Raw genomic sequence first — 25,541 nt, 5'->3', positions numbered from 1 at the left:
CTACCTTTGTTCCCAGCACGAAATTTCATAGTCATTCGCACACGGGAAGACAGGGTACAGTCCCACGTACCCACATCTTTGTTGCTCTCACGTCACCTGTGCTTCAGTGCCACACGGCACTGCAGTACTCTGATCGTAACTCGTACCGGGAATTCGTAGGTGTAATGTTACTTACTAGTGCAGTAAAATCTGCGTAAAGTCCGAATAATCCAATGTCATGAATTTGCAACTGGTATCATAGCTGATAGATATTCACATTTTGGCTACTTTCTTTTTAATAGGCCAGTTCTGATAACGTAAGTACTTGTTTTTGAGGTGGCGAAGTCCCCTGCAGCACACTGAACTACATTGTACTTATCAACACCATGTACTGCTGTCACACAAACTTTTTGACACCAGTTTATTTATCTTATCTCAACAGTCTACTAGATCACTCAAATGAAATACAGATGCACAAACAAGGACACTACTTACTGTAACAGTGTTTTCTTTCACAGTGGTTTTATTTTCGCGTTTTTTACGCTTTAAGGTCGAGCCGCGAATTCAACATCACAGGAAAATGTTTTGAAAAGTCGCGCAAAATTAACCACGCAAGGAAATGTTTTGAACTCGCCGCTTGTTACAACTCTATTGCGCGCACATGCACACACAAAGATTCCGCGCATTGAATGTATTGATGGTTAACACACACACAGCGATACCGTGCAATGTAGTACAAGCATGTTATAAAGTACTTGAGAGACGGGATTTCAGGTAAGCCTGCATTTAATTTTAATTTCTATTTAATGAATAAAAGAATAATTGGATTACAGTTTGGGTTTGGGTTTGCAAAATAAAACAGTTTTTGTCGACTGTGAATTCACAGATTTTGACGACCGCGAATCTTTGTCGAAAAATCTTTGTCGAATTGGTGCCGAAAAGTCGGCACCAATGAAAACCGCGAAAGTATCTGTATGCAAAAGAAACCACTTTTACAGTACCGGTAGTTCATTTTCACTCCTTGACTGACCATGTAAAATGGATAATGGAAATGAACCTCTTTGCTATGGAAATGCTCTTTATCATTATCATCATAAAAATTATTCATTGACTTTCAGACCTAAATCTTGTGGAGATCAATAGGTTGAATATGGGGATAGATTATAGATTTTTTTTTTTTTTTTCTGTTCACAATGCCATGTATGCAAGACATGCATTTGACATAATGTATTCAAATGTATAAAGTGCTGTGTAAAGTGGCTTGACCATATACACTGGTCAAATGTGTACATTATGGACTACATAACCCTATCAGTGGACTTTGAGATATTAACAGTACTGTGCGGCAAATGTTTTGACACCCCTTCTTGGATTTAAACAAAAATCGTTGAAACTGTGGGCATGTCATCAGTGAAAACCTTTGATCCCAATGCAATTCAGCCTCTTTTTGATGTGAAATTGGATTCACGTTTCAATAGGAGGCACAGAATCTTGCTAAAAAGTCAATTTCCCCTCTAACTCTTCATCATGTAAGTCTTCAGGTTTAACATTGAAATGGGGAAGGAGATGGTATACTAATTTGTGCCGTATTCAATCAAGTTATTTGACTCTGGACTCTCTTGCTGTGCGTATCATGCATTGGAAGGAGTTGAAGTAATCAGATTAAAAGGTTACAGTAGCTTTGATTACAAGCTGTGGGTCCTTATGAAAGAAGTTTAATTGATTATTGGCAGAATCTTTTATTGGCACTGGAGACATCTAGGTTAATTCTTGATTCTTGTAGTATGTGCTGACTGCCATAGAGGGCAGTATTGATGCCTTTCAACTGGTAGGGTTCATTCTGAATTGCCTGAAATGGATGTAATGTATAGAGTTTTGATTGACGGGGATGTACAGTATTGGTACTGTCATGGCACAGAAACAAAACTGTAATTGTAATGACTGCCTGCAAAGGAGAGTGATAAAAGACATCCTCAGATCAACTGGGGAACTACAACAAGGCCCTTGAACAGAAATTAAGATCACTCAAAAGTTATACTGCTGATCATAGTTTTGTGTTTTGTATCTCTACAGTTTATTTGCTTGCAAGTATCATTTTTTTTCTACATCAGCCAACATTTTTTTGTTGCCTTACATTGTCTCTTCAATATTCATCTCTAGAAGAGTCTTAGGGTTGGTGCAGCATTATTCAATTGAACATCACACATCCATATTCCAGGAAACTGACATTTTGTTAGGGGATTGGAACAGACATGAGAACATGACATGTCCAATCAACAGTGCATTATCACAAAATCATGCAGTCAAAAACTGTGCAGTCTTCATCATCATGTCTAATTATATGTGGACATGTCTTCTCTCCCCAAGACAAAGTTGTTTCCTTTTTGAGCCTTGCTTCAGAAATTAATCTTGCTGATAGTTTCAATTATAATGGTCCCCAAGGTACTATTAAAGGAAAAGCCCCTCAGCTATTATCTTGATTCCCAGAACTCTCTTTCTACATTCAACTTCTACGTATGACCCTTTCCAGTCATTAACTTGGTCATGGCTGAAGACCCTAACGTTTTTGTCCAATGAACCTTGTGAAGAATATGATTTGAGAGTGCATTGTTTTATGATTGCATCATACACATGAGCTATGTAATAGTTGGTCTAGATGCCATGTGACTGCCATAATACCTCGGAGAGCGGAACTCAGGTGTTTTTTCCTCCTAACAAGAGCTATGGGTTTATCATAATAATTGAACCCACTGCTTGTGAATGCGGGAGCCAGGATTGTAACACCATGCAAGCTGTAGCCCAGCACTTAAATCAAGAATATTTGATAGGAAATGGAGTTTCAGTGTCCTTTCGAAAGTACAGAAAAGGTGAATATTATCTTCAAATCTTTTGCATAAGTAGAGAAGAAATATGAATGTTGCTTTGTAAATGCTCCAGAACATATCGTCTGTTGAGAATGAGAAGGGCGTTAAGTGGTCTCGAACACTATGGGTTTAGTGGTAACTTAACGCCCTTATCATTCTCAACCGACGATATACTGGTCTTACTACATGTGTATCACCATCAAAGGAAGAAATTATGTATTTGTGATTTCCTTCAAAAATTATTATTTGAAGGCAGAAGCTACAAATACTTGTGCAAACTTCCTGTATTCTTTGGACAAAGGTTTGTAGTTTATACTATTACTCCCATCACCTTATAACATCCTATAAAAAAATTCATAAATTCTACATTAAGGTGATATTCAAAACACATGTCAGTTAACTGTATTATGAATGGATGTGCCAAACACTCCAAATAGTGCTACATACCTCTATGACTAGAATTTATTCAAGCACTTGAATAGAGTGTGAAAAAAATAACCTTTCTCTGTGAATTCTCCTAGATATTCCTTAAAAAGTAGTCTTGTTTTGTTTCTCTCGTGAAAGAGCTTTTAGCACAAATAGACCAGCTGTTGATACCATTCCCTCCAAGAAAAACCTCTAACCCCTTATTTATCTATTTGTTCTAACAATAGAGTTCTATTTATATCTATGACATTAACATTGATCTTGTTTTGAACACAAAGCAAGCTTTTACAACAAAAGAATGTAACTGTACATATTATTACTTATCAACACAAACGCATGGTGGACCTGTTCATTATCTTATTTTGAATTTGTAGAGAAATTTGGTAACAGTTAAATTGTAATACTAACCATTTAAGCTTTAATGTACCAGATGCATTTTTACAGAGGAACATACTACAAAATATTTCATTTGCTTCCAAGTGAATACTTATAGATGACAAGAGATACATAAAGAGGCAGTAGTTGTGCATTATGGAAATCATGTTACGCAGTGCACGGTGAAACAGGCAATACATGTGTGTGAATGATATTCATCTGTACAATATGGAACCTGGAATTACAGTTCATGGAACTCTCCTCGTGTGTCAATAGTTTTCTTCTTTGCAGTGCGGTTATATATTTTGAAGTGATAGATCAAAGCCAGAGGGTACAGAACAACAGCTACAACAAGGAGAGCACATGCATTCCCTAGAGATGCCCTGTACTTTTCTATCCACTCTTCTTTTTCACTGTCAGTAGGTGTTGTAGTTGCGTTAACCACATAGTACTTTGTACTTGTATCATTTGCTGGAGCTTCCTGTGTACCAGGTTTCCCAGTTGTCGGGAAATGGGCAAATGTATTACACTCTGCTCGAGGGACAATGAATAGCCTGTTGCCTGTGCAGCAGCTGATGGCTTTATCAGGGTCAAACGTGAAGACAGCCTCCAGGATTTGCCCAGTGCTGCTTCCATTCCTGCCGACAGGAATGAGCTTTTGGTCATCCTGGAAGCAGGTTATCTCTCCTGCAGGATAACCTGTTGTTGCCCAGCAGGTCACAGATCTTGACACATTGCACCTCAAGGCTGAGGGTGGGTAGAACACCACTACGTCAACGGATTCTTGCACAAGAGCAAATTCTGAGGCCGCTCCTCTCAGGAGATAGGTACCCCTGTCCTCCTCCTGCACTGAAGCAATGACAAGCACAATGCTGGTGGTGGCACCATCACTCCTAACATCGAGGTTGAACCGCCCGAGTTGACTTGCTGACAGGGTTGACTCTACAGCGATGTCATTGTCGAATATCATCCTTTCATTCAGGAGTAACTGGAAAGGGTACCCATCCATGAGGGTCGCGTCGAAATTCAGACTCACATCAGTGTCTGCATAGGCCTCCAGTGTCTGAGCACCTAGGGCGGGGGAATTCCCACAAAGGAATAAAGCCAAGACAACCAGCAGGGGCAGCTTCATCATGATCTTCATTGTCCAAAGTTTGATGCTTGCAGAGTCCTGTAGGGAACATTTTAATGCAGAAGTAGTGATAGTTGAAATTATGAAGAAACCAACAATATCTAGTAGATCAGGCTAGCCTTTCATTGTCAGCATGATTCTTTATGAGAGCCCTGCCATTATCATTCAAGGCCATAGGTCAAGTTCATAGATCAAGATGGACTTGGTTGGGGAAAACATTTTGTCATAGGATGCTCTAACAAAGCAGGAGTTAAACCCAGTTTTCCTGTCAGAAAATCCTCATAGTTCTGTAGTATTATCGATCATGCCCTGCATGGCAGTTACAGTCTCACAGGCTGCAAAGTCATGAATCACTTAGAGCCCTTTGTAACAAACCATTTTGAAGATTAAACAAAAGTAATTCGCAACTTGTTCGATTTTACGACTAGTGCTAACTGTCAACAGGTACATAAAACAAGCAATGCAGCTCCCTGCTTGCTTTAACATCGATATTGCACTATTAAAGTAAGTAGATTTTCTTCAGTCAGATCAAAACAAACACTTTATTTGCTGAAAATGCATGCAAGTGCATTGAACCTCTATCATGATACAAGAGAATTGGATATTAAGCAAAATTAAGATTAATCTAAACACACAACTTATTGAGAAAGTTTTAAACTTACCTTTGGAAACAGTACTTCCCTTTTAATCCTGCAAACTTCTTGTGCACGCACAGGATAGTTGACTGACTTTGAGGGGTATATGACTCTTCAAGTTTGCATACTGTAGGAGTTTGTGTACACTGATTCGAAGATTATACCACGGATGAACTTTGCCTTGTAGTTTGAGAAAAAAAAAACCACTGAATAATTTCAGAGCTATGTGTTTGAATTACTCTTTTTTGAGAGAGAGTTCAGGAACTATGCAAACTTGAAGAGGTGATCAAAGGTTTGCATTGTTCTGAGATGGTGGGATAGCCAAACATATATCAGTATCATGAAACATAACCTCAGACTTGCTAGCCAGCCTCTTAGCACAAAGCACCAACTAGGCATTTTTTACTTGAACTGTAATAGAGAGATGTACCTGACTCTTTGAGATAAGGAATTATAGATTTTTGGGCAATTCAAAACATGCTTTTTTCTTTTCTTGTCAGTGTGTAAAGTGAACAGGTCATCTAGATATCGTTATGGCTGTTACTCTTTATTGTCTTTATTTTGTGATTTGCTGGAAATTAACAAAGTGGACAATTTGGGAATTAACATACATTTTTTATAGATGCATTTTAAGGTAAGTTATGTCCCACTTAGAGACATCACAGTAAATTTCAGAATAAGAAGGGCATTTGCATTGGTACTGCAGACCCTGATTTCTCTCAATATCCTAAACTTTTTATTAGAAATTTCCAGGTAGCTGCCAAAAATTTGAAGCAACTTCCAAAATCAGAGACCTACCACCAGTGTACCCTTTTCTAAAAACTCAGTCAGTGTTTTAGTTTTGCTTTTGATGATGCAAATATGCATTCATACAATGTAGGTAAGTTTCCCTATATAAGATTTACCCAGCTCTTTTATGTACCAGGTTCACGTGGTAAACTGAGTCTATAGTTCGCTGAACATATTCTGCTCAGAAGTACAACCATGCATGGACTAATTGATAGATCTCCATATATCACAGTGTATTATGGAAAAATAACCCATAACATCAGTGTAAGGTTTCCATCGTAGGAGAACCTTCAAATATTTCTATAACTGTGCTGTGATATGGCTGCATGGCTTTGAAAGTTTTTAAAAGTGCTCTTGCATCGTGGTCTCAGAATAATGTGGCACACGGGAAGACTATTACACCATGGCACACAAAAAGTTTTGAGTGAGATGAGAGCTGTTTTCTCATGTGGATATAGCATGCATGATCCATGCATATTCTGATCTAGACAGACTGTCAAACCTGATAGACAAACAGCAGACAGAAAGATCTAGAGAGGTATGAATTGAATTGATTGCTTTATTGTCCACAATGCGAAAGTGGAAATGCGCCTTCCACCAGCGTTACACACAAGAGATACAAACAGATAACAATTGTTCAGTGAACACATACGTAACAGATTACAAATAAGATGAAACATAAATGTTTTGCATTACTTGTTGCAGAAAAATAAAGTAATAACCATTATATTCATAATACATATTACATTTATATATCTCATTCAATTCATTCATTTAAATAAATTCTATAATTATTATACTTATCATCAAAAATTCAACTTTCAGCAAATCTTTCACTTCTAATCAATTTTTTTTTTCACATATGCCTCAAAGCCATAATACCTACCAAATATAATTTCAATTACTTCAAAACTGAAAAAAAATCTTACATAACTACACCTATAAATCATCATAAATACCAATTTCAATAATTGCTTAAATACTATGAGAATTATTCAATCCACAAAATTATGATAAAATTATGATTACCGTGGCAATGCTTTGTCCGACAAACACCCGGCAAAAATTATGTGTTCCACATCTATACCTCAAAACCATAATGCCTACCAAATTTAATTTCAATTGCTCCAAAACTGTGGAAGTTGTTCACTCCACAAGATTTAAAAAAAACAACAACATGCGGTTACCATGAGAGGAGAAAGAGACATACAGACGGACAGACAAAGAGAGAGAGATGGACACAGCAAAAAAAAAAAAAAAAAAAAAAAAAAAACCCAATCCCAAGAGTCAACCACTCAATCAAGGGTATCAAATAATAAGATTTGCTGCCCTCTCTTGTCTGATTGTAATCTCTGAGCTTCTGCGTGTGAGGGAATGAGCTTGAGGAATTAGGTGATCCGAGAATCCTCTCGGATCACCTATTGTATCTGTACGGATTCTTTCTTTCTTTCTTTCTTTCTTTCTTTCTTTATTTCTGGACAAAAGTTGTGCAGAGGTTAGCTCAGAAAGTGCATTGCGTATCAATGTCAAATTTATACCATATATGTATCGTGTCCCAAAGACGACAGATCTAGTAAAATCGTTGTGATCAGTCGACCGTGACGTCATTATGACGTCATTATATGAAAACACATTTTCATTCATATCTCATTATTGGAATGGAATTTTTCAATCAAATTTACGTCACATATAGTTCAAGTCAAGCGCATTATACTCATATTCTCAAAATTCATATTTACCCTTAAAACGTGCGCGTACGCGCGCGTTCAAATATTTGTATGCTCCAATCGAGCTCACATTTTTTTTTGCACACGTTTCAGACCATTTGGAGCATTTTTTGAAAAATTGAAAAAATCGGACGGACGCGTACGCGCGCGCACATATACGCATGCACAGCTCATATACAACAGAAATTTCCCGTTTTTTCACTTTGATCGGATGTCTGAAATGTCAAGGAATATTTCTACCAAGTTTCAAGTCAATCCGACTCAATATGACGTCATACGGGCCCGTCAAAGTTGAAATTCCGCGCGCGCGTCAATGGCGATATACAGTGCAACAATGCCAAAAAACCGCCAAATTTAAATCCGATTTTACTCGTCAGGATGGACGGTGACCCCCCATTTTCTTTACATATTTTGAAAGCTGATGAGTTGTACAAATCATTTCATGGGTTGGCGATACTGAAAAAATGATTAAAAGATATCAAATTTCTTAAAAAAGTAAAAAAAGTAAATTTTCAAAATGACGTCATCAAAATTCAAGTTCACTCGAGCGTATCTCACTTATCCTTTGCCGATTTTCACCTAACTTTCAGTATGTTGTAGCTTATTTAATGTTCTTTCATATTTAAAATTACAAAGTTTTGATTGGATGACGTCATCACCTCGTAAAAATGGATTGAAAGTATCCTTGTAAAATTTGACCAGTTTACGTGTTATCTCTATGGGAGAGCAGTTTTTCTGGAAGTGAAAATTGACATGACTATTTTTATCAAGCACTAGCTCACTTATGCTTAGGTGAATTTTTCCCGGATTTTAATATGTTGTAGCTGAGACTTTGGGCTATCGTGAGTGTGCCCTTCGTTTTTTCATACAATGTCGGAATCACGTCAAAAAACTTACTTGAAATTAAAGTTTATCTTCGATGTATTGAAATATTTCTTTCTTTTTGCAACGTTATGTGCAATAACTCAAGAAAAAATACCCTATCACCACCATATTTTGCACATGTCTTAGTTCGTGTCACGAACATTATTTCATAAAATAACAACGACTTGATCGGACGCCATCTTGGGTATGTAAATTAGGGTCAAAGGTCATAGATGTTTCATCCTGTATCTTGGTGAATACATGTCCTATCTTTCCCATATTTTGCACACGTAAAGACCATGTTACAGGGATCATTTCATAATATAACAACTTTTTGCTGAGATGCCATCTTGTCTGTGCAAAGTGGGGTCAAAGGTCATATGTACTTCTTTTTCTGTACCTTCGTTATGACGTGTTATCTCTATGGGAGGGAATTTTTTAGATGTGAAAATTGACATGACTCTCTTTATCGAGCACTATCTTAAGGGCTTTTTACACTTGTAAATTTTTGCTTAGCCCCGGACCAACGGTGGGGCTAAGGGGGGGCCTTAGCCCCACCGTTGGTACGGGACTATCCTTAGCCCACTTTCTGTTTACACTCGTTTTTGCCAAAGTGGGCTAGCCCCACCGATAGTACGGTACTATCTGGCCCTGCAAAATAGCAGGGGTTAGCACCGCAATTGCGGTGCCAAGCAAGTGAGTGTAAACAGAACGAAAAAATAATCCTGGGCTAAGCGACGGAGACGAAGTCCGACCCTCACTGACCAATCAGAAACGAGGTAATCAAGTGCTGCCGGTGTGTGCGTGTACGTGTACAGTACACAGCGTAATTATGAATATTCATGTGGTTTGGAAAGTCCGGGGCTAAGAAATACATGTAAAAAGGTCAGTTTTCTCCTTAGCCCCGGACAAGAGATAGTACGGGACTAATTGGCGAGTGTAAAAAGCTGAAAAAATTGGTACGGGACTAACGATAGTCCTGGGTCAGAGAAAGTCCGGGGTTAAGAAACACAAGTGTAAAAAGCGTTACTTAGTTATGCTTCGGTGAATTTCTCTCAGATTTTAGTATGTTGTAGCTGAGACTTTGCACTATCAGGACTCAAATCATTGATTAAAAAAGAAATCGGATCACCTTAATTTGTCAGTGATGACAAATTACAATCTCTAGTCATTATAATTTTTGTTATTATTATCATCATGATTTTTTTTTTTCTCGCTCGCTTCCATCTGAACCCACCAAGGTCTTGTTATCATAAAATAAAACTAAGCCAATTCACTGAACTCTCAGTTGAATTTCTTGGTATCTTGGCAAGGTATGCTGAAGATCGACTGTGTGCTAAAATTTTGCAAAATTTAATTTTCAGTTGTAACTTCATTGAAGAATTTTGGGTGATATTATGATTTTATGAAAAACACTTAAAGGAAAGCCGAATTTTTAAGTTGACATCTCTGTACATGTAAATAATGGTCATGAGATCTGAAAGGTTAATGTTGAATAACAGAGTTCACTATGCTTTTTACATTTCCAGCCATAAAAGTACATATACATATATATGTATTTATGAGGTAATTATTTTGATTGGTAATTCAATTCAAATTTTATTCAAGGGATATATTTCAATAGACAGTTATCTGCACATGAACAATTTGTAAGGTGCACTGAATGTCATCAAATGTAAAGTAAGGACTATCTGCAAAGTATGTTCCTAATAAAAGGTGATACCCACTTTTTATGACGACCACTTTGTTTTACTTTGTTTTTGGACATCTCAAACATCCCAGAGCCAATTTTCATCAAGTAAGCTTTGATTTCCTCATAGAATTGTATGGTCTTTGATGTTTCATAACTGAGTTTTGGTTGTCTCACAAAAAGTGAAAAATCTGAATCATCCACCTCAAACAAAACTCTACCATCTCTTTAATTGTGCAATGTTCATTACCAGTAATGATTACATTGTCTATCTGGCATCATCTCTCGTGATGTTCTGTGAGTTATTATTTGGGCAGTAATTGAAGAGATGGATCATAAAGGAAATGATTAATTTGATCCCCAATGTTTCATCATAACACTATCTTGACAAGCATTGCATTAAAACATACTTGAATGAATACTAACAACAGTATTTTACTCCATGTGGGATTGTGAAAATGTTTGTTACACAGTGGGATGAGAGCTGCAGGAAAGTTGCTTTGCTTAGAAAACGGGACAATCTTCATCATGAGAGCAAATTCAAATGTGAATATTTTGGTGAAATAGATCAACTCCAATGACAAAATCACAGGAAAGGACATAATTTTCTCAGGAAGAACAAGCACTGGAAATCGGGCAAACTGGACAGATAAAAGGAAAGCAGGACTTCTGGTTTATTGTCATCATCTACTGTATAAGCTGTTACTTTCCCATACAGATATTTTCCCAAATGAGATGGTGACGGACATTTTCATGAGATGTTGCTTTCGTGAATTGACATCAAAGCTATTATAAATGTGCTATTACCCTAGCACATGGTGACATTTTAGCGTGTTGTTATATTCGCGGTCCAACTGTGATTCGCGAAATTCGCGAAAATTAAACCCTTGCAAAAATAACAGCTTATACAGTACTTCCAGTGCACAGTTCTTGCCTTCTATGACAATTTTGCTAAAATGACAAAGTGCACAGTAATTGAAACATGCTCAATTATGGGATTTCTTGTGCATTTTTTATTAATCATGAGGCCATGATGTTGAACTTGACATTAACAACAAATGTGTTTAGACGCAAAGAGAAAAAGTGAAAAAAAATTCTGCATTTTTGTCCCATATGAAACGTTTCTGATACAGTTTGGTTGTATTATGGTTGGTATCCACACATATCTAGAGAAAAATTCATAGCTCAAGATTAACAGCTTTTTCACAAAGAGAAAGAACAAAAAATATCATCTTTGGACACACAAAATGCCATTGAAAGGAGACTTTGGTATAAACTACAGAACAAATGTTTCTCCCGGATTATGTTACAGTGAGTTGCAGTATTTGTTGGAAAATGGTTAAAATTAAATCACTCCTACTACAGTATTAAAATAACCCACATGTGATGTGTCTGCACACATTTAAAGGCATAATGTATCCAGTACACATCATGAAGAGAAAACCAGTGTATTTAATGGTCTGATAAACAATAATTTCCGTGATTATTTACGTGTATGCAACAGGCTGTAATTCGTGACCACCATTTGGGAGGTTTTGTAAGCAGCCTCATAAACACATGGAATTTTTAGCTTCATGATTGAAAAAAACAAACACAAGACACAGAGGTTAGAATGCTAACTGCTGCATATGACCTACTCCTTACATATTTCTGCACAAAGCAGTGCTGATTCTGTCGTCTGGTAGAATAGTGTGATTCCAAGATTAGTTACAGACATGAAAAATTTAGAGATACAATTGAGATTATTATCAACAGTCATGCTTTCTAAGAATTGAAAGTATCAATTGAGAAAGACATGAAAAAATTGTACCTTTTAATTGAATGGAGGAAAAGATAAATTCTTATATGATTTCAGCGCAAATGTCCATTCAGATACATTAATATAGTTCTACACCTCAACAATCTCTTGCTGTACGGGTACTCGTTATAAAAATCCCTTTGCCAGGTGATGGTTTGTATGACAACATGTTTCTAATGATCAAACATTAAACAACAGGGTGCAAACTTGGTCTTTGTACACCAAGACACTTCAATACCAACACTAAAAAGAGGCATTATATGATCACACCAACGCCTAGTGCAGAGTCAAAGGTCAGTCACAGTAGTCAGCAAACAGAATCAACTGAGTGTGCTACAATTGTAATTGTGTTGTGCAAAAGAAGAGATTATAATGGCCTTCACTGTTACACATACACTTCATGACCCCAGTTCAGTATTCGTGATTGTTTTCTAGCTCATCTCATATAGCTTGTTAAAAATTATATGTCACAGACTTGGGGCATGGTTTGACTAGTCCTGCTGTCATCCCTTCTTAACCCGTTGAGGATGGACTGATTTTGCTACAACACACATTTCCCATAGACACCTGCCCGAGTATACTCGGGACTCGTCCTCAACGGGTTAAATAGCACATGGTATTTAATCTGACCATGGTGTAGATGAGGAGAAAGAAGTACTGGCATTTACATGAATTAGGTTGACTCCAAACATGGCATTAGGGTGGGATTTCACGGAGCACGCGAACGATTTGCGAAGGACGCGAATGACAAAATCCAACATTCGGAAAAGTTTTTCTCCGAATGTGTTCCGACAATGAAGCCGAAAACTATTCTTGCGCAATTTGCGCGAAGTTTCCACGACGTATGTGCGAATGTCGTGTGTATCATTGCTAAAGTACAGCATGTTACGTACACGAAGAACACGCGACGGAAATGCGAACAACGAAAAATGTTCAATAATCATGGGAGAAAATGTACCCAAGGAGAGGTGGAAGCTGTCTTAAGTTGATTTTTTTTTTCGTTCCTCTATTCTCCTTTCTTTTTCTCTCATTTCTCTATCGTGTGCTTGCCTACATTTTTTTCCCTAGGACCTATCTCCACTAGTAAAGCATTTCAATTTTTTTTTGCAGTTCCTCCAACACATAATCTCTATATGTGACCCGCGACAACGATTTCAGGCAAAAGTCGCAAGAGCAAATTCCCTCCTAGGTGGGGTACAAAGATTTTGACCATTATTTTTGTCGATCTAGGTTTTTTGCAGAAATCGAATCTTTGATATGTTTTCTACATCTACACTAAATTTCATAGCATAAGACTAAGTTTTTCCTATCGAAAATGGAATTTTAAACACCCTATGTTGGATCGCACTCGTCAGTTTCGAGCTTCTTTCGAACTCCGCGCCAATATCCCCAGCATTGCTACGGCGCGGGGTCTCGCATGCGATTGGCTGGTGCGTTGCATACATTTACATAATTCGGCTTTCGAGACACCGGTTGCAGTGTTTGGGGAATGCTTTGTCCTCGCGTGCACGATTACATGCTCCATTGTTCTTGCCATAGTGGTTTATATACGCTCGCTCTGTAGTGCGTGCTCCTCGTTTGGCTTTCTATCCAAACTATTCTACCGCAATGTTCTACAACGGAAGTGAAACAAAAATCATGTAGCATGACATAACCGTGTGAAAAGAAAACTAGATATTCTCAAACTTGTCTACTTGTACAAGTAGTAGAAATTATGACAGCATGAAGGTACTGGAGTAGATGAGAGGAAAGGAGCGGTCACATGTGACTAATTATATTAAAATACTACACGTCAAGATCGCACCAAACTAACGAGTCGAGTTTGTTTGTTTGTTTTGATTTAATTAGCACCACCGAACAAAGCAACATATGCGTGTCTTGTAAAAACAACACAAACAGGAAGCGTGACCCTTGCCACCACAAGCAATGTTCTGCCTTCAAAAGGGTTGCCAATGATATAGACAAATCAACCACAATGAAAACGCGATTTGTAAATGTGTGGATTCGCCACCGCTCCTGTTACATGCACACGGTCATGGCGTGTGGATGCCATTGCGTAATGCGTGCACCATACACATGTAAACCATACGTGAAATTATCGTATTCGCCATCTTGAAAGACGTACTGTAAACAAACCCAAGCGAAACGCATTGTTTTTCGGATCCATGCGCTGAGCTCCGAGGAAGGTGCCCGGGAAATTTGACTCTCTCAGTGAGCCAATCAGAAGGCGATGTGGTTGCTAGAGGCGGAGCTTAACATCGATTGGCACCATCGTACGGATGGGTGATTCTCCCCTCGCATCGACGCTCGGACATAAGTCTTCGAGAAAGAGGTGAATCTTCAAAGCCTGTTTTCTCGCAATTTTGTCAGGCTAACAACTTGTGCATTTTATTTCTCTTGCTATGCCCACTTATGGTGCCGAAGAATACAAGTGTTTTATATCAATGCAAAGCTTAGGAAATGGGCAATGTGATTCAGTGAAAAAATGATTTTTCAAAATTCCCGACTTTTGCCTGAAACCGTTGTCGCCGGTCACATATACAGTTCAAATGAAATTTTGCGTACTTTAGATTAATATTAAGTGTATTCTGAGATTTTTTTTTTGTATATCAAACATGTATTTTTCTTTGGTAGTCTTTAATTTCTTTTGTTACTGTAGTTGTTAATGATTGTTTGATGTTTAGATGTATGGTACGATTTTTATTTGTAGAAAACATATAGGTGATACATCCCCAAACGTGCGCCAAACGTTCGCGAGAATGTCTCAAAAGGTACGCGAACAGTTTGCGATTACGTCGTAAAATGATTTGAAAAACTTCGCAGATTTCTCGTAACATACGCGAGACATTCTCCAAAGTTTCGGAGTCTGCTTGGGGTTTCACGAACATTTTGCGAACATCGCGCGTGTCTTGCGAAGGTCTTGCGCATATGACGAGGCTTTAAAGACACTTTAGAGAACAATTCACGAGCAAATCACGACCAAGTGTGCGGAAAAGGTTCGCAAAAAATTTCAAACTTTTTTGAAATCATCGCCGAAGTAAAAACGACATTCGCGAACAATTTACGACGCTTCCGAACCCTCACGTTCGTTTGGCGATCTTTTGCAGACTAAAATACGAATGCTGGATTTTGCCATTCGCGTCCTTCGCAAATCGTTCGCGTGCTCCGTGAAATCCCACCCTTACCTGAAATCCAAATTACAGGCTTCAAGATTAGTCTTGCACTTCTTTAAAGTAGGAACTGCATAAATCAACTGCGGGCAACTTTTTTCTCACATACATTATCACAATTCAGTGATACATGACAAGTCAAGGCTTGAGACCACACACTAAAACAAAACAAAACCAAACAAATGTCTATGAATGTTCTCAGTCATTCAGGTAAAGTATCACATGAACTATATTGGCGTGATGAAGCATCCCGGAGAGGACATGAAACGTCGGTACTCAAAATTACAAGTAAGTCCAGTTGACTAGATTTACCGATATACTGTAGTTCATGTAAAGCAAAGCAAAGCAAAGCAAAACAAAACAAAACAAAACAATTGCCACTTAAAGTATGTGCCCATAAAATTACAAACAAATACATATGGTCTCAGTGTCGTGGAAGGACTAATATAATACACAAGCTATTCCAAGTGATGTGGCAAATGTGATATTTTTTAATATGAATATAATATAGAGTATTGTTATGTGTATACAATACTCTTGCACAGTAAGTTACTAGCTAACATCTGATACTGATATACATTGACACATAGTACCAATCACCTGAGAAAATTATTTTGATTTGATTTATTCTGTGTTTAGCATAGCTTTACAATGCCTTGTTTCTTTGTAGGAATGTCATTATGCATTCTTGATACAAACATAACATATTTTGGTTATTTCATACAATTTCAATAAATTTCATAATACATGTATGTAAGCATCTTTGAAATGATTATATGGCTTAATGTTTCCAAACATAACAGTTGCCAAGAATTTGTAAGTAAAGAACTTAACTGGTTGTCAGCAGAAAATACATGTCATTAATACAATATAACAAGGGGTTCAATGTTTTGAAAAAAAAAGAGAAGACAAAAACCTTTGAATTGCAGTGACTGAACAAGTTTTTGATCTGGAACATATTGAGTTCAAAGCAATCATATTGTGCAATATCCGACTGTCAGAATTGTAACCATTATGACCAATTGTGCACTAAAAAATCATGGCACAAGAATTGGGTAAGGTGTTGGCCATTTTTATGCCACATTGGGATGTAAACTTAGTTTCAATAATTCAAACTGATGAATTTGTTATTCAGATGCAGTGATTTTTAATGATTGCTGTGCAGAAACTCCATCTGTATGACCCTATAATTAGCATACGGTTCAGAGTTAATTTCTGCTGGCTGACTAATGAACTGGTGAGGTCCAGATCTCACACTGATACTGGCATCATCTGAACTCGAGGTCCAGGAACTGTGGGAAGAAATGCTGAGATGAGAATGGTGGATTACTTTAGTATCGTAAATGTGGGGGGAATATTGAGTGGGTATCTCTGGAACATTTGGAAGATCAGGCAAAGGGTCAACGTTTGGCACATCTTGCAGAGTTGGCACCTCATACACTGGTTCATCGATGGGGAAATCTTTGAGGGAAAGTCCTGAGGTTCCTTAGCTGGTATCGAAGTCGGTATCTTTCTACCATTCAGATGTTTGTATACTTGTATGACAATAAACGCAACCATGCAAGCCGTCAGAAGGACAGCCCCCAAGATTCCAGCTGCTGCTATGGCAAGAACCTGCCACATGACAGGTTGACCCGAGCTGACTGGCTTTTCATGATCTGGTTCAGATTGTCTGGAATGCTCTGTGGAAGTGACAGGCACTTTCTGAGCAATGCTTAAAGTTTGATCTGAAGTAGATGGCAACCGTAACATGCCCAGGCTTTTACTAAGTATAGTCTGTGTGAGAGTAATCTCTGGTGTTGTAGGAAAACTAATTGGCATATCACCAGGATGATATTCTTCCCCCAAGGAGAGAATGATTGAAGACTGATATGTTTTGTTGCATACCCTTACTTCACATGTAATCCTTCTTCTGTTCACCACAGTAGATACATCAATGAATCTTAGGAGGAAGTCAGAGGAAGAATTGGTCTCCATAGAAAACCTGACATCTTCTTTGGTGATGACATATCCACCATAATACCATTGAACTGCTAGTTGATCCATACCATATCTACTGTTGTTCACTAGCATGCAAACCACAATTAGACCATCTTGATCTGAGTGTGTGTGTACAATTGCTTCTATCACCTCGTCAAGTTCTCCATCCAAAGGACACACTCTGTAATGTTGATGATGATTAGCCGGATCTATGACAGGCCTATGGACCATTACATGTGCGAACCCTGTTGCTGAACCTTCTGTGTTGTGAACTGTGCAGGAAATCAGAACCTGAGTAACCTCCACAATGCTAGTGGCTGCATCAGATGTGTACATTCCTGATACAGTTGCATGATTAGCTGTGCTGTCACATCCTCTGAGGACATTCTCAGGTTGACAGAGCCAGGAAAATGTGTAATTGTCTGGAGAACCATCTGCCATGCAGTCAATGCGAGCTGCTGCTCTATCTCTGAGAGAAATTGTCTTGGGACTAACGATAACGCGAGGTGCATATAACACCCAGAGAGGACCAACCAGGCAAGTCAGCATCCTTCCTGGAAAGGCCACTTCACTGGTTACCACACATAATGGTTTGCAAGTGGAAGGCACGAGTCATTGACAGGTTCGATGAAAGAACCGTGGTTAGTCCTTCATCATGCATCCTTGGAGAAGGGAGGTTCAGTCCATTAGGCAGGGCAAGTCTCCAGCTGATGTCCACAGCTGGCTTGCTGCGGACAACTACGCGTGTCCTCACCTGTAGCATTACTCCTTTTTTGCACACCCCTGCATGGCTTTGATGGCATGTGAGGTCACTCTGTTCTGGAAACTAATGAATGGAAAGTTTGCTCTTATTGTCAGAACAGAACACACAGTCTGTCAGGTCCTGTCATAGTTTGATATGTACACATTACATACTGCTCTGTCTTTCTGATATTATGGAGGGTGAACACTGATTCTCCAGGGGTATCCTCGGTGCTGATCTCCTTCTCATTGTGGCCAGGATCTGAAAGATGCTCCAAGCGATTGAGTCATGTGCAGGATTAAATTAAGTCCATGATAGCGCAGCTAAAAGCTGCCTAATCTCCCTCATTCACAGTCATGTCCTTTGCTTCTATGTAGAATGTGCATGTGCATGTTGCGGCGTTACTTGATACTAATGTCACTGCCAAATAAACAAATTTTATGTTACGAAAGGAGGCCATTTTTTCTGTTTGGTTCACATTATTTAGTATTTTAGTCAACAGTTCGAACGATTCAATATCAAAGTTACGAGAAGTGATACCAGTATTGGTGTGAATACAGCATGTACAATGTATGTATGCAGACCAATCCATGTTTGAATGCACAAAGGAAGAGACATTGAGACTTGAGGGTTTGTTTTGTTACACAAGACAGCATTTCACTGTTTAATATAAGAGCCTTTCAAGTGGAACTCAACTCAAGATAGATGAAGTACAGAACTTTACATACTTTCTGATATTCTGTGAAGATTAATCAAAATAGGCTGTACAGGCTGTCATGGGGCTGTTTGCTTCAGTCCTTCAAGACTCTCTGCTTGGAACAGAGAGTGAAATGAAGAGGTTTTTACATTGTATTTGCCAGTCACAGTCAATGTAAAATCAGATGGAAATGTGGAATGCAAGATGAAATACATCCCTACCCCCCTCGAGGTTTGCTCTGTTTTCATACTCAGGCACTATAACAACCATGTGTATGTACTTGTTTCAGATATAAATGGGATGCCATTTTTCGCTGTTGGAGTTTCTGCTGTTTAACATCAAGAAATTCAAAGCTGTTTAAAAATCATAAATGGTTTAAAAGATATGATAAGCCTTCATGAGACTTGATAGAGATCAGTTAAAGTTTTGAAGTGCTTTTAGTATGAAATGATACATGTGTTTGCAGCAATCAATGCATATGCATTCATAGAATCATAGCCCCATACGCATAGCGTAATGGGGCTTCGCATTGTAACATTCAGGATCATGACAGATTTTACTAATCGCGGGTAAATATCAACTTAAAATCCAAAAATTTCTTCAATTTGAAGACTTACCAATTAAGTTGAAGTGTTGAAAACAGGCTTCGGGCAACGTTTGGTTCTGCCAATAGTCCCTTTCTGTTCGAATTGATGACTGAATGTGACTCAGTCGAGAGCACCTTGGGAGAGCTACATACACTGAATACTACGGCCAGCGCATGCGCACACATCACATGCGCACAAATTTCAAATCCATGAACGGATAAGATGTTTGTGTGGCCGTAGTATTCAGTGTATGTAGCTCTCCCAAGGTCCACTCAACCGAGTCACATTCAGTCATCAATTCGAACAGAAAGGGACTATTGGCAGAACCAAACATTGCCCGAAGCCTGTTTTAAATACTTCAACTTAATTGGTGAGTCTTCAAATTGAAGAAATTTTTGGATTTTAAGTTGATATTTACCCGCGATTAGTAAAATCTGTCATGATCCTGAATGTTACAATGCGAAGCCCCATTACGCTATGCGTATGGGGCTCCTGGTTGCTATGTGTATGGGGCAGCTTGTCGCAGTTAATTGCATGATTACTGAGACATGAGAGCACTTTGGGGCGAGTAAGTCTCACAGTGTCAGTTATATGAAAGGCACTTTAACCTGAAACACAAAAAATCAGGGAATCTTTTGAGGTACCAAAACTTTATATTATCTTTAATGAGCCAATCACAACCCCATGCTATGATGTCACCGGCATGGCGATTCTGCCGAATGAACGAGGGCAAATTGAGGCACTCCAAAAATACTAATTGCTTCAACAGTTACTTCTGTTCATAATTACTTTTTTGTGTGAACAATTATCATAATGGTATTTTATCTGTCTTTTTTTTTTGTATATCACTGTTGTCAATAATTGAGAAAATGACTCACATCCACAAAAACTTACATCAGTCCCACATACTGAAACTTGTGTTGTTCAGTTGCACTCCTAGAAAGACATACTATTGCTCGGCCATGGTCGTGTGATCATGTCCGTCACGACTTGTTGACAAGATACAGTTGTTGTGTTGCCATGTGTTTGTTGTTTTAATATGTTTAATTGAAATGAGTACATGTCTGATTCTATGTACAAAACTTAACAGTAGGCAAGATAACACCTATAGGTTATGAACCCTGTCAGACTTTATACTTTTTTTTTGTGAATGAATCATTTGTTACACTGAGCTATATGCAGTGATAGAGTCAGTGGGGGAATGGCTCTTGACTTCAATGAATTTATCAACACATCTGCCCCTGGAGGAAACCATACAACATACTGTACGAGCTGAAATTTTCGCGTACAGATATTTTCGCGAATTGCTACTTGGAGGACATCTTCGCGTCTTGTTAATTTCACGGTTGCGAGGGTCTAACTGAACTTAGTTATTCACGCGTTGTTATTTTCACGTGTTGTTATTTTCGCGGTTCGAAGGCAATTCGCGAAATTCGCGAAAATAAAACCACCGCGAAAATTTCAGTTCGTACAGTATATCATATTTCGGTAGAAACATGCACATCACACACACACACACACACACACATGTGTAACTTGTCCTGTAATTGAGTCTCTGACGACTGGTTGAGAAAATACAGTTGCAGCATGGCTGTGTTATTCAATGTTTTGATTAAACAAGTTTTCTTCAAATTACACATGTATACAGGAACTGCATTCTGGTTATATCATTATGTATGTCTTGAATTTTGACAAGCTTTTTGATTTTCAATAGTTGTGATACTTTGTTATATTGTATTGTTGTTATTTATCAATAGGCTACTAAATTTCAACAGCTGATTAAAAAAAAAAATGCTTTCAGATTATTCTATTAAGATTGTAAGAATTAAAAAGAATATGTTCACGATTGTATACACAGCTTAAAAATGGGCAAAATAAGATCACATCCTTGCCAGACTTTAAACATTTGTGAACAATAACATTTTATTATGTTATACAGGGATAAGCCTATAGTGCTTGGCGGTGGAGGTGGTCAAATTCTTCAGGGAATTCACCAAAATAAAAACTCATATCCGCACTCTGCATTGGAAACAGGCGACACACTTTTTTCCCCAAAGGAAACATGGTCAGTAACATACAAACACTAGAAGCAAGTCCTTCCAATCATCACAAAATAACATGGAGACAGAACACATGAATTTCAATATCTTTTATGTTTGATACGTGTATGTGAAAACAAAATAACATGCAGTGTGCCAATAACTGTGCTTCTCTTTTAGAAAAAAAAAGAAAGATTCAAATGCAAATACGATGCACCAAAATTTATCACTTTAACTACTTACAATTAGCCAATTAGTTCACATGAATTTTCAGAATATGGTTTTATGTGTGGAAGTCATGAGCTTGACACCCACAAGTCATACAGCCCACAACCAAGACACTAAATTACAAGGCCCACAAGTTTGACATCAAGTTTAACACATTGTAGGCCCACGAGCTATACAGTCCACCAGCCAGACACTTGGCAAACAAGGCCCACAAGCTCAACATTACATCACAGGGTTCAACTCTTATGTGCAACGCTCGTATGCCCAAACCAGTCGATCGTGTGAAGTTCGCATTATATTCTGCTGGAACGCACAAACTCGCCTAAAAATATCAATAAATCGCCAAATGCTGTGTGCAGTACAATGGCAGCGTTTATTGTGATTCCATTCCTGTCATATGTAGCTTCCATTTTATGTGATGATTGACTACCAAGCCATGTTCCCTGATGGATTTTCATGTAAATTCTGATTTTCTGGTAATGCTTTGTGTGCAAAAGTCACGCCTCTACCTTAATGTAGGTATTGGTCATTTAAAAGAAAAAAAAAACAAGCAAAGATTGGTCATACAATTTATACTTCACAGCAAAGTTAGAAATTTTCACTACAACTTTGCTGGTAAAAAAAAAAATCAATACAAGTTACAGGATAAAAAACCCCCCAATATATCATTATTACATTGCTGGCTCAGAATAATATGGCACACAGGGGCTTTACACTATGGCACATAAACAGTCAATGTCCATTGTATTGAGCTGTTGAACCTTTTTTTTCCGCCCTACTGTTGAGCTCATGGGGAGTGATAGTGGGGGCCTTATTTGCCTAGTTTCAGCTTCATGGACCTGTGTAACTTTAGTGTCTAGCTTTTATACATGTTATATTGGGGTCATCCAGTAGACTGACAACCACAAGTCATACAGCCCATGAGTTCGACATTGAAAACAGGTCCATGAGTCATACAGCTCATGAGTCATACAGCCTGGGAGTTTGACGCTAGGTAAAAACAGCCCACTTTTGTCCCCCAGACAACAGGAAATGGTTCTTCACTTCTGAATGGTCACATTTCTTTATTAGAACCCATTTTCTCACTATTCTGGTAATTACCCTAACTGACATCTCCTTTTTCTCATTGTATTTTCAAATGGTTTGCTTTGTCCATACAAGGTGTTATGCAGAGCTGCCAACCGTTCCGAAAAATTCGTATTTGTTCCGAAAAATTCGTATTTGTTCCGAAAAATCGAAGGGAATACAAAAATACGAAAACGTCCTTAGAAAGTACGAATTCACAGTGGGAAAAAATAATGGGTAAAAAAATGGCAAACGCACGTCGCATGTGCCATGTTATCTGTACTCAGCTGGGATATCGATGCATCGCGTACGCACCGTATGTGGAAAGCGCTGAATAGAAAAGTGTGCGCACACGCATATCGCTGCTTGCGTACTGTGTACACCGAACAGAACTTCGCGCGCGTGAATCCCTGCCGCCCACGGACCCTGGATGTTTACATGGATCGCCGTGGTATCCCCATGTGTGGCCGGCTGGGGAGCGTGAGTATACTGCAGTAGCTACACACTGTAGCCAGCTGCCACTACAGTACCCATTTTGTTTTGAGGCGGGGTAGAAAGCGTACCGTTGTGCAATGTCTGCTTCTTTTTCTCTTCTTCTTCATCCGCTTGTTCCTTGCCTCCCAAGTACGAAATGATTTTTAGAGTGTTGTGTGTTTTTTTTATAACGTTATTGCATCATTTTCTGCAAGGAAGAGGTGAGTTTCTGTTCGTGTATTGATGTGCACTGCAGTATGTGCAGGTGAAAAGCGTTCGAACTTTCTTTCCCCGAGTATCGTGGAAACTCGATGTATTTCTAGGCCTATTGAAGGAGATCTCATATAACAGAATACTTATAACAAACTATTTTCCGGTCAAAATGAATTAATTTCTTTTGTTTTGTATCGTTTATTGACTTGATCCCAAGGATCTCGTCGCAATACCGAGTTTGCAATGTGTATTTATTTTCGCGTGGCTTTCGGTGCTGCAAACTTTTGCTAGCCTAGGGCCCAAGCTTACTACTGAACTTCGTTTTATTTCTGTCGTTTCTCACACCTCGTTTGGTTCGATTTCTTCCATTTTATATCACTTTATCCGTTCCCTTTATACTTTGAAGTATTTAAACGTAATTCTCTTAAGTGTCTCGCACTGTTATTTTTGTAACGGCGATTTCTCCGCTTCGCTGCAATACTTTTTCGAATCGAAGCGACGGAGTTTGATCCCAGCCGCTTCGATGTGCTGTTTGTTGTATTTTCTAAATGTTTTTGTTGTTGGGAGGTGTTGATACTTTGTATTTGTTATTTATTTTCCTAGGTATTTATCTCGAGGGATTATGCGTGTTTCTTAAATGCAATTGATAGGAAAAGGCTAAAATGATCTTGAGTGATGTCTGATGGTGATGATGATAACTATGCTGGTGACTGGTGTAAAAAGACGGCTTCCTGTGAATGCTGAGCGTACCAAGTACGTGACGTTTGTTTTATTTCCCTTTCCCTCTTACTCTTCTTTCCCCCTTACTCTTCTTTCCCCTCTCAAGAATGATAAAAAAAAAAGAAATTACATACACCTCACAACAAAAAGAACCACGTGCTATAGTAACCTTCGTAAAGTTAAATCTAAATGTTCAATATCGGCAAAGAATAAGGAGAAAACACGAATGACAATAAATAAAAGCGAAGAGATTGTGTATGCAGTCTCTTTGGCTCGAAGAAACTTGACACCCCACCCCTCTCCCTTGTGGAAATTTCCACAAAAGCAGGTGCCACACCCAGGTGCGTGCCAGATGAAAGAATGCGCGCACTGGCATAAACAGCATGCAAATATCCTGGAAATATCGATCGAAGAACCAGCTCATTAGTTGAATTAAAGGAATCATTGCAAAGATATCATGATTCTATTTCTATAGCCTTTCTTTTGGCGCATAGTAGGAAACATCGAACAGTCGATTATAGCGTACTTGATCGAATATCTAATGTTCCCAGAACAATAAAAAAAAGGATTGATTATTCAGTCAATTAAAAATGCAATCACAGAAATACACGAAAGGTCTCGTATGCCCAGACAAATTCACTACGAGTAGGTCCAATGAGATGCAGTCATCACCTGGTTAGACAGCAAAATACAACTTGTAATGACAATTAATTTCAGTTCACGCTCATCAAAACTGCTTAATACTTTTTAAAGTTTTGGCTATCAACATTCGTTCGTGGGTGTATTTTGTTTGTTTGTTTGTTTTGTGTGTTTTTCCCTCGTGAAAGACGTAATGATTTCTTCGTATCGAACGTAAACTGCATGTTTACCGTAAACAAGCCATTCAGCTCAGCTCAGCTATGGCGCATTCGATCCATCGAACTTGCAGTAACCTCTTATAGGCAGGAGCACATGGCGCATTCCTTTAAACTTGAAAGTGAAGCCACGTGTTTGCACATCAGCGCTTCCACACACAGCGCCTCATTTTGCGATCATCGTTGTAGCAGACTTTCCGATTCCAGTCAGGGGAAAAGGAATTGGAATACTTCGGAAAATACTGATGTTTAAAATCCAATAAAAAGAAAAAAGCCTGAAAACAACGCATGATTATGTTTGAATAGTAAGCAGTAATTGGAAACACAGAACAGAGTTTTGCATCCGCTCACACAGAAGCTCTCTTGAGAAGATGAAAGCATTCCCCGTCCCCTGCTAGATAGTGGAAGCTTCCATAATCAGCCCAGCAAGTTTTTGGAGTTACATACAGGTGTACTTGCACTTGTACACATTCATTGGGAGAAAGCAATCAAT

The 25,541-nt window shown here is 38.5% G+C and overlaps 2 protein-coding genes across 2 annotated transcripts in view; one reads left to right on the top strand and one right to left on the bottom strand.

The window, feature by feature from the left end:
* The window catches only part of LOC140242911 (5'-nucleotidase domain-containing protein 1-like), a 314,572-nt gene that overhangs the window by 11,295 nt on the left and 277,736 nt on the right, over nt 1-25,541 (top strand). The gene's annotated exons all lie outside the window — the stretch shown is intronic.
* On the bottom strand, nt 3,886-4,788 carry LOC140242670 (uncharacterized). Its single transcript, XM_072322428.1, has one exon. The coding sequence runs from the start codon at nt 4,786-4,788 to the stop codon at nt 3,886-3,888; it is 903 nt and encodes a 300-aa protein (XP_072178529.1).

Source organism: Diadema setosum, chromosome 19 (genome assembly GCF_964275005.1).
Source record: "Diadema setosum chromosome 19, eeDiaSeto1, whole genome shotgun sequence".
In the NCBI taxonomy this organism is placed as follows: Eukaryota; Metazoa; Echinodermata; class Echinoidea; order Diadematoida; family Diadematidae; genus Diadema; species Diadema setosum.
Note: the sequence above shows the minus strand (reverse complement) of the source record. Positions and strands in the feature narration are given on the sequence as shown.